The 17,419-nt window shown below is 37.0% G+C and overlaps 1 protein-coding gene across 5 annotated transcripts in view; it reads left to right on the plus strand.

Moving 5' to 3' along the window:
• pdlim7 (PDZ and LIM domain 7) overlaps nt 1–16,212 on the plus strand; it is a 144,899-nt gene extending 128,687 nt beyond the window's left edge. For 2 of the 5 annotated variants that reach the window (XM_063053427.1, XM_063053429.1), the window contains exons 7-10: nt 8,241–8,421; nt 9,276–9,396; nt 12,707–12,822; nt 14,318–16,212. In XM_063053427.1, coding sequence (XP_062909497.1) covers nt 8,241–8,421; nt 9,276–9,396; nt 12,707–12,822; nt 14,318–14,404 — 505 coding nt within the window. In that variant the 3' untranslated portion in view covers nt 14,405–16,212. The remainder of the gene's footprint in view (nt 1–8,240; nt 8,422–9,275; nt 9,397–12,706; nt 12,823–14,317) is intronic. The other 3 variants (XM_063053432.1, XM_063053426.1, XM_063053428.1) reach the window with 3 other exon arrangements.
• Nucleotides 16,213–17,419: the final 1,207 nt, after the last annotated feature.

The raw sequence follows: 17,419 nt of genomic DNA on the forward strand, positions 1-17,419 counted from the left end.
GACCAAGTTCAGTGTGGAAATTTGATGATAAACTGGAGGCTCCGGGCCAATCTTATGGAATTAATGGAGGTGTTCAGGAAAGCAGTCACCCAGTCTGCATTTTGCTCTCTCCACAGATGTTGCTTAATCTGATGAGTATTTTTGGTATTTTTCATTTTTAGTTCAGAATTACAGCATTTGCTGTCTTATGCAGTTTGATTAATTTTTTGTGACTTCTTAGGTATAGTTGGAGTATCAATGAATATTTGTGAAAGCATTTGGTGATTTTTAATTATTTCTTGCTGCCTTCTTATCAGTTTACACATGATAGGTCAGAAAATATGGTAAATCCCTATCATTGTTTTTTTGTTGGTGTATTTTGACTGTTCTTTGTCTTTCTCTCCTATTGCAGCTTTCTCTCCTTTGCTCATGAATATTTTTTAGCTTCAGCTGGGACATCACCTTTTGATCTCCCTTCATCACTCATCCACTTTTTCCTCTTTCCTTTCTTGCTGAATTCTACAAGGAATTATTTTGCTTCAAAGCTTTGAAAGGTAATCAGTGATACCTCAATAGATATATTTAAAACACATTTAGATTTTTTTTTTTGCATAGCTGAGGACATTAAAACTATGGCGGAAAGGCAGATAGGTGGGGTTGAGTCAATGGCCTGATCAGAATTGATCATATTGAATGGCTAAGCTGTCTTGATAGGCCAGACAGCCTACTTCTAGTGTTCTTCCTTATGCTCTTGTGTAACACTACCACAATTCTTTGGAAAATAGATATACAATAATATCACTCTGGTGTTTTGAATTATATACAGCCATAAACATTTTTGGCTCTATTTTACTTGAAATGGATGAGAAAACTAATATAAGACAATAAAGAATAGTGGATTTGGACCAGCTCAATTCATGAACTGTTGTTTAGAACAGAGCAACACACATAAAAGTTGCTGGTGAACGCAGCAGGCCAGGCAGCATCTCTAGGAAGAGGTGCAGTCGACGTTTCAGGCCGAGACCCTTCGTCAGGACTAACTGAAGGAAGAGCCTTCCTTCAGTTAGTCCTGACGACGGGTCTCGGCCTGAAACGTCGACTGCACCTCTTCCTAGACATGCTGCCTGGCCTGCTGCGTTCACCAGCAACTTTTATGTGTGTTGCTTGAATTTCCAGCATCTGCAGAATTCCTGTTGTTTAGAACAGAGTATATGTTTGGCCCATCTTTCCCAAAACTTAAAAGGATTTTAAGTATAGAAAAATCTGGACCAGGAAACTTGGACTATATGACACTTAATGGGGCTGCACGCATCACTAAATCACTTCATAGCTTCCTAAGTGTGTAGTACAAGTAACTTCTGTTCTTGCTCTTATATCAGCAAAGCTTTCATGTAAATTTCCAATCTAACTTAATTCTTTCATAATTAATCTGATCAACATAAAATCTCTAGTTTCGGACTTAAACACACTACTCTAAAGTTTAATATGAAATTGTATACTAATGATAGCTCTTGGAGGTACAGGAAGTTGAAGTCCCATCCCACCAGAACAGCTACTTCCCTTCATTCATTCAATCCATGAACCAACCAGCAAAACCTTAATTACTGCCATACTTTAGCAATACTATGACCACTCTAATCACTTTGCACTCAAATTGGCTTTTTTGTTCTGTTTGTGTTTTTTTTTCTTGTAAAACATGTGCTTAATTTACAGTACTGTGCAGAAGTCTGAAGCACACTAGATTTTTTAATATAAACTTTATTTTAGACCTTTGTTTCATATTCTGCGTTAGTGTGTTAGTAGAAAAGAGTAAAGTTTAGATTTCCAAACATTTATTTTCCAAAAAATTGTTACTGAAAATTTTTTTTGTATTTTGTTAAAGAATTTTGTTACACATTAAGTAATAGACCACTTATCAAATAAAAACTTGATTACTTTGTAGATATATAGCCCAGTGTATGATTAAACAAAGATAACAAACAGGTACTAATGATCAATGATATAATGCATTGAATGAACTAACTGATGAACTGAAACAGAAACAGTTGTAGAAAGAATTAAACTGGGCGAAGGACAACCAAAGTAAAAGGTGAGGGTGTGGCAGATGTGACATTTTACCCTTCAGTTCATGAATTGTTGCACCATGGCAAGAGTGAGCATAGCAACAAGACACAAAGTGGTCAACCTGCATCAGCGAGGTCTCTCCCAAGCAGGAATTTCACAACAGTCCAGAGTTTCATGATGCACTGGCCTAGCTCTTCTGAAGAAGCAGAAAGAAACAGGCAAAATTGAGGACCAGCAACAGTGGTCAGCCATGGAAACTGAGTGCAGTAGGTGAGGTGCATCAAACTGACATCCCTTATAAGTTGGAAGAATCCAGCACTGCTATCAGCTCTGAACTCACAAAAACCACTGAAACCCAAGTACTCTCCTCTATATCCGGAGAGATCTTGTCAGAAGTGGTCTTCATGGAAGAGCTGCTGCCATAAAGCCATTCCTCTGAAGTGGAAACAAAGCTAAGAGACTAACATACACTGAAAAACGGAAGGACTGCGATGTTGAACAATGGCAGTGAGTGCTCTAGAACGATGAATCAAAATTTTAAATTTTTGGCCTACACAGGAGACTGTTTGTGTGTAGAAGAGCTGGAGAATGCTACATGGATGTGTGTCTACAGCCAAGGGTGAAGCATGGCAATGGTTCCCTGCAGGTTAGGGGCTGCGTTTCTGCAAATGGAGTTAGTGATCTGGTGAGAATTAGTGGAATCTTCAGTGCTGAGAAATGCCAACAGATTCTCATCTATCACTCAATACCATCAGGGAAGCATCTGAATGGTCGCAACTGCATTCTGCAGCAGGACAGTGACCCCCAAACACACAGTCAAGGTCATAAAGAACTACCTTCAGCAAGAAGAAGAACAAGGAGTTCTGCAACAGATGATATGGCCCCTACAGAGTCTCACCATCATCAAGCCTGTCTAGGATTCTAAACTGGGATTAAAATATTGTCCTTTATAGTAATTTTTTCGATATTTAGAAACTTTTCATTTCATTATTTTTGAACTTCACTTTACAGAATTATCTTACATGTGCCTAAGACTTTTGTACAGTACCGTGTTTAATTTACGTTTTTCTTAAGAATACTACTTGAATGATACTATGCACCGTTGATGCTACTGCAAAGTTTTCATTTCACCTGCTTACATGTACTTGTGCATATGACAAGAAATTTGACTATGACGTTGATTTTTGAAGTACAGTTCAAGATTGATTTTGGAGTACCATTTTGTTTACAAATGTTGCACCCTTTTATATGGTAAAATGATTATAGAAATCAGGTTTAAATCTGCTTACCAAAACCTAATGCAGGTCAGTCTACCTACAAGCTGAGTATAAACCTTCTGCTGTTGCTGCATTTCCCTGACATTACCAATATAACTTTACGCCAAAAAAAGTTACCAAAATCTCAGCAGAAAACAATACAAATTATCTAGATTTGAGGGATGTGCAGGCTTGCTATTTGTCCTTTAACTTTCACTTAGTCATTATTAAAATTATTTAGGGTTTCTGGTCTACTTTTCTAGCACAATTCACCTAAAATTGTCCAAATTGAAGATGATAGTAGATGAATTCATAAGTGCAACTCCCATTCATTGTAGGTAAAGTTAGCACAGTACTTTGTGTCCATAGAAATTATCAGATAAAAGCAACGTGTGCTAAAAAAATTGTTTCTCTTTTTAGTTCCAAAGGAGCTAAAGTTCAGTGATTACATAATTAATGAGTGGTTAAATAGTTATTAAGAAACAGATCATTGCATGCCAAGGAAATTAGTAAATTGTTCAGTAAAACATTATTCACATTCAAACACTAAAAGTTACGTTGTTGTCACATGGTTACTAAGCATTATAACTTCAATTCCCCCCCCCAATATTATACCATGTGACCACAAATTGAGCAGTACTATGAATGCAAGAATTAATATGATGTTCTACAATGTTCCTTGAATGTGCTGGTTCCTGGAAATTTTCACATTATAGAAATTGAAAATAGCATTGAGAACAAACTCAAAATTGTTGTCAGCAAAATGATTCAAATGCAATTTACACTCAAATTCTCAAATGCATTGAAAGTGAATTTTCGGCAAGTAGGTTTATCAAAACACAGGCGTGGAACCTCTTCATAAATTATAATGTCCTGTATAGAGAAAATAATCAAATTTGTAGAGAATAGGAATGTAGGACTCAAAGGAAAATAAAAATTTAAAGTTAAATACATTGCCCATAATAAATAGCAATATGATCTCTGATCCCGGTTGGAAAGACAATTATGCCTCTTCTGCATACATTTGTTCTCTTGAGCATATTGAAGAATTGATTGGTAATGCCACTGGCAATGATGCCACTTTTATTTCAGAACCCAGGATCCAGATTTTCCCTGAATACAGTACTCCACTGCCCACAAAGCTGGCAAATATCAAGACAACTTTGGAATTTAACTGTCAGTTGAGAATTGCCATGACCTCACAAGCCAGTGATGGAACAAGATTAGAAACAATTACTGTTATCAGATTTCTCTGGAAAACTCACTCAGCTGGCAGGTGCACTATTTGTAGCAATGATGTGATACTGTTACAGAGATCAGAAGGATTCTTAAAATTGTTAAGAGGTTTCCAACTTAATTGATCTTTTAACTTTTTTAGTAATTTATTAAATAAGATTTTTTTTCAAATCACAGCAATTAGTGTTTCCAGAATTATAAACTTCTCTCTCCTATGATTTTTTTGTAGCTGGTCTAGAAAAGTATAATTGAGATACACCACCTATTCTGTGGTGTATCTCAATAAAATTAATTTTAAAAAAGCATTTTGTAGCAACTAGATAAATGCATTTGCTGCTCTTTATACATCTTGTTAACCCCCAAAATTTACATGATCTTTAGATCATGGTTGACATCTATGCTCTTAGTCTTTAGTTTTTGTAATCATAGTAATAACACCCAGGGATGAAGAATGGAGGACAACACTGACACCTTTTTTGTTCAAATGATTTCGATGAACTGCTGAGAATAAAATGAGAACTATTGAAGGAATGTGTAATATTGTAAAATGGAGCAGCTGTGATATGCTGAATCTTCAAAAGTAGTTACAGTGCAAAATATATTGTAATATTTTGGTCAGAGTTGTGATGAAGTCAAGATTGCAATTTAAAGTTTCAGATGCTGAAGGAAAAGTTATTTACAAAAAAGAACATGCAGCTAAATGATTGTTATTTGACTGTAAAAATGCAGATGACAGCCATTTTAAAATATTTATTGTATTAGTTTTTGCCGTATTCTTGCAGGGTTCATCACAGGGCACCTTGCTTCAGTGGCCTTGCCCAGTTGCACAACTCCTTTATCCTATTTTCGAAATTGACTAAAACAGTGGTCCCCAACCTCCGGGCCACAGACTGATACATTGCCGTGAAGAATGCAGTGATGCAGCAGTAGCCAGAACACACCCAGCACATCTTTAAGAAAAGAGCCGAAATAAACAAGCTAATTAATTAGGTGCCGCCTGGCACGTAAATGTCGGCCCAGATCAGAGGCAATTGCTGATTGCGTCACCTAATTGATTAGCTTGATTATTTTGGCTTTTCCTTAAAGATGTGTTGGGTGCGTTCCGGCTACCGCTGCACCACTGCACCACTGCATTCTTCATGGCCCAGAGGTTGGGGACCACTGGACTAAAGTGTTCAAGAAAATGAAAAAAAAAGCACTGTTTTCTTTAACACCCTAAAGATATTTTCCCCGATTGTTTGCGTTAATATTTAAGAAAAAGTTGAATCACTAATTTATAGATTAATCTTTAATTCAGTAAGGTGAGAAAACCTACTGAATCTTTTGCATTCAAAGCTGTGTTTGCAGAATTCCAATTTGTACTGACCAAGTTGTATGCTTATAATAATAGAGTGCAGTCTCTTAAAATTTAGCTTATTTATTTTCTTTTGCATTGTAGATAGAGGTTTGAATTAATTGTATTTACATTTATATTCTGAATTAATTTTAAAGATCAGGTGAATGCAAAAATTTCCTATTTAAATTCTGCAAAGTCAGCAAATTCACACTGTGAAATTTACAACTGTGAGATTAAACCTACATTATTAAAATTCCAAATTAACCCTAACTCAATTCTCAGAGCAAGGCAAGATAGCAGGGAGTAGGATTTCAGTGTGGGTCAACAGATTCTGCACCATGTAGAGATGCCATTTGGAATGTGTTTTAGGAAACAACAGCATGAATTAGCTGGGAACACATTCTATTTCCAGCTATAAATTACATTGGGGAATTTGACAGGCTGTGAAACCTATTGTCAGCATGAGCACACAACCCATGGAGGACAGAGGATAGCCACATCAGAATGACTGAGTAGGATCATTAAAGCACAGAAACAGAGTCAATAATCAGGTATTACTTCTGCATGAGTTCTTTCAAATTGTAATTTGTGAACTGCTGCTGAATATGAAAAAGCAACCTTGATAAACAACCTGTGTTGAAGATTAGCTAACTTGCTAAACATATTTAAACTAACTTCAGTTGTACAAGTAAGTTGTTTTCATTGTTTAACTCTGCATGTGTTAGGCAAGTTTATACATGCAAGGGTGGCACAGGGGTGAAGTGGTTAACGTAAAGCTTTAAGCCTGGTTTATACTTCTGCGTCAACGCGTCGCTATAAGTTCTGCGATGCTGCAAACCCTACGCAAAGCCAACGTGGAACCCTACGCGAGAGCCTGCGTTGCTGCGACACGCCCCTCTCCCAAAATGTAACCGCACGTCGCGGCAACGCAGACCGTAAGAACTGTGATTGGTCCACTTGGTAGCATCGCATGTTTTCCTACGCTGCAATAGCTTCCCATTGGGCGAGTGAAGGGCAGGGAAGGAACTCTGGCTGCAATGCTTTCCATAAAGCTTTACAGACCTCTGAAATTATGGAGGACACATTTCGCTTTTACGAAAAAAGACACTCGCTTCTTGTTTACCCCGAGAAAGACTACCATGACCGTGAAGCCTTGCGAAGGCAGATGAGTGCGCATGCGTGACATGCGTGAATTGCAGAGCAACGCAGACACACCAACGCATAAGTATAAATGCTCACAATGTGCGTAGGCCACTTGCGTAGGTTACGGCATCCAGGTAACGCAGAAGTATAAATCAGGCTTTAGAGTACTGCTGTCTGTAAGGAGTTTGTGTATTGTACTGATGATCACATGGGTTTCCTTTGTGTGCTCTGCTTTTCTCCCATATTTCAAAAACATGGGTTAAGCAGTTGTGGATCAGAAGATGGTAACACTTGCAGGCTGCCCTCAACAAATCCTCGGACTGTTTTGTTTGATGACAGAAACAAGATATTTCACTGTATCTTTCAATGTTCCAATGTCCATGTGACAAATAAAGCTAAACTTAATATCTCTTCAATTGTATATGGCTATGAACTTGTTTTTCTGCATTTTCATTGTCAAAATTGTATTTTGAGCAATAACTTGCAGTAATGGTAATTCTTTTCATAGATTATTTTGCTTGGTGGCACAAAATGTACGTTACAGTTTGCTACTCATTATTTGACTCTTGGGCCATCAATTGCGATTTTCTCTCTCTTACATTTCTCACCCACTGCAATTTCTTGTTGTTTTATTGGTCCATGATTTGTTTTAGCTTGAGTTCATAACTTTTATATCTTTTTATGTGAATAGCTGATGCTATGGATATTTCATTTTAACCAAAGGAAATTGTTTAATTGTCAATACATTATACTTTCACAGGTTGAAACTCATCCAAATAAACCACTAAAGAATATTGTGAAATAACTGATTAGCTTCAGTGAAGTCTGACATGATTGGGGTATTAGGTATCACTTCCAAGATCATTATTTGAACAAGGCATGATCTTTCAATGTAGGCCTTTTGACTTTATAAAGTTAACCTAAATACTGAAATCTTAAGATCTGATAATAGCCACAGTATGAAATGTTAGTTTTGCTCATGATTGAAAAAAACTATGAAGTAGATGAATCTGTGGCACTGACATGTTCTGTTTCACTTTTATAACTATGTAGGTGTTTACAATTAGTCTAATAATACTGGGTTATTAACATGTCGGCCCATTGTCGGCAGTGGAAAATTTAGTTTCATAAATGTGTACTCAGCTAAACAGTGAGTGCTCTTTTTCATCAAACTGGGTTAGAAAAAGATTTGCATACTTTGATTGATGTATGTTCCATTTGTTTAGAGGTCGCTACCTTGTAGCTTTGGGCCGTTCTTGGCATCCTGAAGAGTTTACCTGCAATCAGTGTAAAACGGCCTTGACTGAGGGAGGATTCTTTGAGGAAAAGGGCTCTGTGTTTTGTGGAAAATGCTATGAAAATAAGCACGCTCCTAACTGTGCCAAATGTAAACAGAAGATCATAGGCGTGAGTAATATCATTGTTTTTTTTAAAAGATAAAAGACTGGTATGATGCAAGCAAACTCGTTAATTAAACCATAAGCATGAACTTGAAATATTCATCAGAATAACTAAATTCTTGGTAATCATCCATGGATCAAAGTTCACATTTGCTTTTGTGAGGGATGTATGTGTATGGAAAAGGAGCGTTTTTTTTATATAAGGTGAAGCAATCAATAAAATATCAATGAAATTGCATTGTAAATATTCCAGATGAAGGTAGTCTTTATAGCTGAATGAGTTCCCTTCATTCAGACCATATTGATTAGAGGATCCTTTGTACTTTGACTTGTTTTCAGAGGAGATTGCAGTGAAGTGTTTGAGGAATTGCAGCCGTACTTCTGTTAGGCACAGAAAGGCAAAGTACCACACTGACATAATTGGGGAAAAATAAACTGCAAGAACTGAGTTAAAATAAATCCACTTTGAACCTGGAGGAGGGGTTAGGGTCATGTTATGCATGAAATGGGAGTGCTGCTTACTTAAAGCAGGAATGTAATTTAATCATATATCAATCTCCTTCATCCTTGGACCGTAAAAAGCTGAAGTGGAAATGTGTAGCTGTTTTTTTTTTAATTCTCTGACATGGCATATTTAAGTATAATTGCAAAAGAAGCAGCAGTTGAACTTGACTCTTTGCAGAGTGCTCCTAGTGTTCAAAGTGCAGTCCAAATAGAAATTTAAGTCTAGATTGGTTAGCCTAGTCTTGTCTAATTAAAGCTAGATGAAGGATTACTTGAAAACCAAATGATAGAAAAAAGGCAAACTCTATCTGGATATGAATTTCTTCTTTCCTGTTAACCTTTATTTACCATTTCTAGGAAATTATGCATGCTTTGAAGCAGACATGGCATGTTAAGTGCTTTACCTGTGCTGCATGCAAAACTCCAATCCGCAATAAAGCGTTTTACATGGAAGAAGGTCAGCCTTACTGTGAGAGAGGTAAACACAGTTTGAATCTTTTCAATTAACTGTACGGGAACAGTTATTTTCACTCATTTCAAACCAGAGCAACGTGTTGCATAAAATTTGACGTGTAACTCAAGATATTAATTTTAAAACATATATTCCTTTGTATGAAATCAGTAATTATCTAAATGTCTTTGCATATTGTAACATTCAGCCAATATAACATCCTTAATTTTCATCACAGTTTTATTCTAAATGTAATTTAGACTATGAGCACTTGAACATGTAATCTGAAAGCAGTAATATTTTTTTCTACATTAAATAGTGGGTATGATTGCTTTCATGTAAAAGAGAGTACAATGTGTCCACCTCATCTAAGTGAACTGGAATAAGGTCGAACTCTTGTAATGAGTTCATGAAGCTAATATTACTTAATGTCATAATTTGGTTTAGGAGATTGTTTACATTGACGTATCTTTAATATTAGTTCAAGTGGCAAATAAAAGGATTTATAACCTTGGACTAAATTGTACACGAAGGACATTAACAAAAGTGTGGGAGATGCTTAACAGATCAGGCTGCATCTGCGTGACCTGAAACATTTACTCCTTTTCTCTATTGATCCTGTCAATCCTATGAAAATCTTCAGCATTTCATTTTTCATTCAGATTAGTAGTGTGTGATTAAGTTGCATTTGCTTTTCAAATGGTACTTTTGGACTTGCACTCTGGACTTTATAAATATACTAACTGACTTTTATATCTATACAATGCTTACAAAAAGACCCAATTTAAAGGTCAAAAGTAAATTTTAAAGAAGCTGTGGAAAGTTTGATAGTGATTACAAATACAGTGTTTTATTTTAGTTTGACCTGTTAAAAATCATTGAACAACAATTGCATAGAGGGAGATCGTTCACCTCCAGCTCTCTGCAAGAGCATTGCAACCTATCATTCCAATGACTTGGATGAGGGAACTAAATGCAGCATCTCCAAGTTTGCGGATGACACGAAGCTGGGTGGCAGTGTTAGCAGTGAGGAGGATGCTAAGAGGATGCAGGGTGACTTGGATAGGTTGGGTGAGTGGGCAAACTCATGGCAGATGCAATTTAATGTGGATAAATGTGAAGTTATCCACTTTGGTGGCAAAAATAGGAAAACAGATTATTATCTGAATGGTGGCTGATTAGGAAAAGGGGAGGTGCAACGAGACCTGGGTGTCATTATACACCAGTCATTGAAAGTGGGCATGCAGGTACAGCAGGGGGTGAAAAAGGCGAATGGTATGCTGGCATTTATAGCGAGAGGATTCGAGTACAGGAGCAGGGAGGTACTACTGCAGTTGTACAAGGCCTTGGTGAGACCACACCTGGAGTATTGTGTGCAGTTTTGGTCCCCTAATCTGAGGAAAGACATCTTTGCCATAGAGGGAGTACAAAGAAGGTTCACCAGATTGATTCCTGGGATGGCAGGACTTTCATATGAAGAAAGACTGGATGAACTGGGCTTGTACTCGTTGGAATTTAGAAGATTGAGGGGGGATCTAATTGAAACGTATAAGATCCTAAAGGGATTGGACAGGCTAGATGCAGGAAGATTGTTCCCGATGTTGGGGAAGTCCAGAACGAGGGGTCACAGTTTGAGGATAGAGGGAAAGCCTTTTAGGACTGAGATTAGGAAAAACTTCTTCACACAGAGAGTGGTGAATCTGTGGAATTCTCTGCCACAGGAAACTGTTGAGGCCAGTTCATTGGCTATGTTTAAGAGGGAGTTAGATATGGCCCTTGTGGCTACAGGGGTCAGGGGGTATGGAGGGAAGGCTGGGGCAGGGTTCTGAGTTGGATGATCAGCCATGATCATAATAAATGGCGGTGCAGGCTTGAAAGGCCGAATGGCCTACTCCTGCACCTATTTTCTATGTTTCTATGTTTCTATCCCTTAACCTTACTCTATGGCTCTGCAATTTATTTTATTTTCATCTTAATCCCATTCCCTTTTGAAATGCATGTTTCAATCGTCACATTTTAGTACTTTTTTTTTGAAAGTCAGCTTTTGTACATTTGCTGTTTATATTAAATCTGTATCCTCTGCTTGTCAACCTTTTCACCTTCAAAGATTTGAAGGTTTCTGTTTCTGCTCCCTTTAGAATGTAAACCTTTATATTATGTTGCCTTTCCTTGCACCTCCTAACAAGATATATTATGTTGCTTTTTTCTATGATTTTAATAATTTAGAAAGCAAGTAAGACATTATGTTCATGCAGGTATACGGTGGGATTGGTGAGGGTGAAAACTTATCTAGGGTGGTAATGAGAGAGTTGGTCACCTAATGTTAAATCTACATCCATCAGCATTTTAAATTTTTCATTCATACCAATCTACTGGTTATGAAGAGAATTTTTTGTACTATAATGTTAAGTCTATAACCTTTAATTATTGATATTTCTCTTGCATGTAAAATAGCTTCAATTTTCTTAAAGCACCTTGAAGTTGATCAGCATTTTGTTTGTTGGCCTGTCAGTGGGTAACTTCTAGGTGCTCAAGGTTCAAGATCACTCCTAAGAATACCTTCTATGGTGAAAGGCCTTTCTTTTGCAATTGGTTGAGCACTAGAGTTACAGAAGTGAGAGAGATAGGGCTGTGGAAAAGATAAGGAATTGAAAAGATCATAAGCAGGGCTGGGATAAAATGCAGCAGACTCAGATCATATGAGTTTGAGGAGGAGTGGAAGGGCAGTATTCAGGAGGGAGCTTTGTTGGGAGATTGGATCAGTTGACTGATTAATAAATTGGGTGTGGTTGTATTGGGTGAGAATCATAAGTTTATGGAAGAATTTGGGTGCTCTTACCAGATGGAATCCCAAAGTTGACCCAGATAAGTAAATTACCTCCAGGAGATGTATGAGTACTGGTAGGGACCATCAAAGGCAAGGCCTCTTTAACAATGAAGCTTCTCCACCATTGACACCTGCATACTCTGTATCAAATGCTGCGGATGTGCACATGCCAGCTGAAACACATTGTCATTAACTAGATATCTTCATTTTTCTACATATTCATCCAAAACAGTGCTGTATGAATCAATTTCTGTTCATTTTTGCTTTTTAATATTGATTTTTTACCAAACCTGTCATTGTAAAGAGGTTATTCCCAGCTTCTGCATAACTTCTATACATCTCCACAGCATCCTATTCAAGGCCTTAGTACTTTGATTAGTGTATGGTGTCAGACTGAACACCATAATTCAACTGAATGTCTTTATGTGATGGATGAAATTAATAAACTGATCTAGAAACTATTGCAGTAGAAAGATGAATCTATATGTCTTATTTATGCACTCTTAACAGATTATGAAAAAATGTTTGGTACAAAATGCCATGGTTGTGACTTCAAGATCGATGCTGGTGACAGATTTCTTGAGGCTCTAGGGTATAGCTGGCATGACACCTGTTTTGTGTGTGCGGTGAGTATGTTCCTAATTCCATTCTCCACTTATCAAATTTATTTCAGGGAAGTGAAAGTTTTAGAGCACTTTAAGGCCTGCTCACTTCAGTGTAATAAGGTGGGGGGAAGGGGTGGAGCAAGAGGTTGTGGTTGATCCAGATGAGAAAGGGATGATGGGTAGGTGAGGGAGGGAGAACGAGGGAATGATGTATGAAGCTGGGAGGTGATAGGTGGAAGTGGCAGATGGCTAAAGATGGAATGTGATTGGAGAGCAAGGTAGATCATGGAATAAAGGGAAGTAGGTGAGGATGGAGATTGGAGGGAGAAATGTGTGGGTCATAGGGCTGGTGGGATAAAGAAAACTGGGGAGCGGGGGGATAGAAGTTGCTGCAAATTATAAAAGTAGATGGTTGTGGGTCAGAAGTTATGGGGTGGGTGGTGGGTATTCTCAGCAATGCTTTGGGCTCGTCTGTAATGCCCATGGTAAATGTCACAAATAGGGGAGATGGAGACCCCAAAGATCCTCTCAGCAGTTTTTACTGTCCTCTATAAGGTTTTGCTGTCTGATTCCTTGCAGCTTCCCTACCACACAATGATATAACCAGACTGGACGGTTTTGAAGGTACTCCTGTAGAAAATTGTTAGAATAGGGTGGGGAGCCTTGCGCAACTCAATCTCCTCGAAGTGTAGAAGCTGCTGTGTCTTCTTGACCTGTGAGGAAGTGCTATGGTTCCAGGTTCGATTGTCCATTAAGTGCACACCAAGGAACTTTGTACTCTTCACTCTCTCCATAATAGAGCAATTGATTTGCAATGGAGAGTGGTTGACCTGTGCCTTTCTGAAGTCCACAATCATTTCTTTTGTCTTGTCCATATTTGAGACTCAGGTTGTTGTTCTCACACCATTTGACCAGCCTCTCTACCTTCTCTCAATATGCCTACTCATAATTGTTGCTGATGAGGTCAACCACATCAAGTATCATCAGCGAACTTGATGGATCTTGATGAAAGCAGTTACTTTTTCCTAGCGGTAAAGCTGAACAACACCTCCACCCACTAACTCGCCCCCTTACACCCCTAACCACCACTACTTTATTTCCTGTCAGTCACTTTTATGGAGATACAAACAATCTATGAACTGGGTATAAGCTATTTATGTACAGTATTTATATTTACTGTCCTTTTATATTTTGTTCTTCAGCTTTCATGCTGTATTGGGTTTAGAGTAACAATTATTACATTTCCCTTACACTTGTGTACAGGAAATGACATCAAACAATCTTGAATCTTAAATACATAATTTGTTACTCAGTTAAATTGCAGTTTGTCTTTTTTTATACCCTTTAACTATTTCCATGAAACTTCAGCTAATTGGGGTAGCCACTTAATTGGGTCAAAATGTACTAATCCTGCTGTGTCGCAGTGAACCAGAATCCACTGTATATGAAAACATTAATATAATTTCCATTGAATTCAGAAGGATTGAAACTAACTTGACTTAATTTAACTTTCCAGGTATGCCACACAAACTTGGAAGGCAAGACATTTTATTCTAAGAAGGAGAAACCCTTGTGCAAGAGTCATGCCTTTTCAGCTGTCTAGTAGTTCAACACTGATGATGGTGACCAGAGAGCGCAATAGAAACCTGGCTCAGACAAGCACAATCCTTATTAGGAAGCTTGGAAGAAGTCACAAAGAACTGAAGTCACAAAGGAATTTTGGCTCTCTGATGCAATAAAAAAAATATATGCAATTCTTCAGAGGCAATTAATCACGCGAAACTGTTACATGTGTATTTCTCAAAGGGCCAATTGTCTTGCTTATCTTTCTGTTGTGCATGTAATCTATAAATTTTAATTTACCTTTTATTTCCAAAGGGAAATGAGCTTAGTGGTAGCTATCTTGGACATCCATTCAGTATAACAAATTTTCAGGCATTTCATCTTTATCACTCTTTTGCACACAATTACATTGTTTATTATTTGTTCCTTAAGAATGTTCTTACCATGCAGTATGATTGTTTGAGTTATATTGCTACTTGTAAAACAAAATCAATGTCAGTATTTACTCATGAACTGTAGAACTTTGATTGTTGCACCTGGAAATTAGTTTGGATGTTTGTTGAAGATAGTAATTAGAAAAAAACAATTTAAAGTGTTGTGCTAAGGAGTAAGCCAAACAGTTTATCATAAGTTACCAATTTGCAATCACTGGTTTTGTATGTATATTAATTGCACTTGCATCTCCCATTACTCGCAGAAGGGAGATTACAGAAAACGCTTATATTGGCTAAAGCTATTTTTGGAATGGAAGGAGATGCCTTAACTTCATATAGTATCTCTTCATTACTTACACTTACTGCATATGTTTCTCTTCACCATTCCATTGGGTTAATCACTGTAACAATAAATGAGGTGTATTTTGTCACGTATTTTTAGCTTTCATTTCTGTTAGTTTGTCTGGCACCTGCTGAGAGCAGTGATTTTGTTAACCGAGCAAGCTCCACATAGGTTCCTGTGACCAGCACTTGTGCAGCCTGTTTTCATTCTGGAGAATGTTGTATTATGCATGGAAATTCATTCCCTTGATTTCATTAGGATTGACTTTGGATTTGCAATCTAAAAAAGTCATGTGGTGCTGTAAGTGCAATTGGCAATCAAGGATGATTTTCCAGGCAACTATACTCTACCAACTTAACATGATCAATTAACCCTTTAAAATATTTTTTTAAAGTTACAATGATGTAATAGCAGTGTTGATGAATAGGAATGTTCCGTATAGGCATGTTTCTGGAGTTTAAGAGCTTTTCATTGCTTGATGTGCTGTTAAGAAGCCAAAAATGTCCATAGCTATTTGGAAACAAGTTACTTTTATATCTAGAAATAAAATAGGACTTTTCATTTTCAGGCTTCCCTTTCCGTATATATTGATGGGAAATTTCAAAAGATTTTTTAAGTAGCAAGCTTATTGAAACTTTTTTCAAAGTTGATAGAGTTAAGGGTACATATTGCCATTGACATCTGGAACCAGTTATGTCCAGGGAGCTGTCTACCAAAGACCAATTAATATTAGTGTTTATTTTTGCAACAAATGATAGCTAAATTAAATGAAGCTGTGTGAATTGATTTGGAATTTTTGTTGATAGTTGAAGCTTGTTATACAATTTTATTGCCATAGATGCTGGCTGACCTGCGAGTTTCTCCAGTATGTAATGCGTCGCTCTGGATTTCCAGCATCTTCAGAATCTTGTGTTTGAGTTGCTTTTAGTGTTCAGGTTCAATGCAAGTGCAAAAGTGCTGTAATAAAGAACCTTGTCACAAATCTTGCCTTGGTTTTGTAACTTAATTCCATGTTTAGACTTTATTTTTTGCTTCTGTCACAAGTGTGGATCTTCTATATTTACAAGCTGTTGGTGTAAAGTGTTCATTTTATTATCTTTGTTTTATTACTTAATCTTATTCTACTTTTAACTGAAAAACATAAACCAGGTCAAATATTTCAAGCTTTGCCCAGGAAAGAAGCATTAGTATTTGAAATTCAAGCAAGCTACAGTTTGACATTTTCTGTTTTGAAATTGTATACCTTCTTCTGACATGCTTAAAATTAACAGCGGTGGTCCTGTGAAATTGTGATCAACTTTTTTTTGCTTGACCTTTATACTTTCCTATATTAAATCTTAATTTAAATTTTAGGAATACTTTACTGCTAAGTGTTTGAAGAACATCCTGCTAAATAAAATTTAAACAATATCTCTAATAGTAACATCTGGGAAAAAAAACATTCCAAAGCCTTTCTTGAAGGTATTCCTGGATTAGTATCTCAGATTGTGCAACCCACTTCTCTCTTGGGTGCTGAGACTGACCTTCCATGGCTCTTTGTACTCAGAAAGGCACTGCAGACAGTGAGCTGGGACCAGTATTGACTCGTCCAATACGTTTAATTTGTTTTTGACCATTAGCTAAGCTGAAGGATTACACACATCTAGGAAGAGACTGGTGAACTTTTCCCAAAGCAAGCATCCATTAAATTTTCTCTAATGTTATTTCATGGTTTCTGTGCTTGAGGTTACATTAAAGACTAAAAGCAGGCTAAATCCAACTGGATTCAAATTCATACATGTAAGTAATTGTGCTATATGGAATCATTCCTTTAATTTTTTGATCTCTTTATTTGACTGTTCATTAGGTTGCCAAATCAAACAATAAAGCTAATTAAATATTAAAAGCTCTTTATTGCATCTTGAGATTATGATGAAGTTTATAGATAAATTACAAATATGAAATGAGAGATTATAGAGGTTCTCTGAAATTATTTAGAAGTTTGAATGCTTACTTTTGATATTAGTTTGAGAATTACAGAAGATAAACTGTGGAGGTTTGAGGAATTTCCCAATGTGTGGTGCTTGGAGCAGTGCAGTTGCCGTCCACCATAGTTCTGTGAATACTAAATGAACAAGAAACAAGTAGACAGGTTAGCACAGAAACCAGAAGACACTTTATTCAAAAATTGATTATCAGAATCAGGAAGCAGTCACCCTATTTACATAACCTAAGCCAGAATGTGTTCTTCCAAAAATTAATTTGCAGCCCTTTATGGCAGTAAGATGATTCAGGAGAG

The sequence above is a fragment of the Mobula hypostoma genome, chromosome 7 (genome assembly GCF_963921235.1).
Source record: "Mobula hypostoma chromosome 7, sMobHyp1.1, whole genome shotgun sequence".
Classification (NCBI taxonomy): domain Eukaryota; kingdom Metazoa; phylum Chordata; class Chondrichthyes; order Myliobatiformes; family Myliobatidae; genus Mobula; species Mobula hypostoma.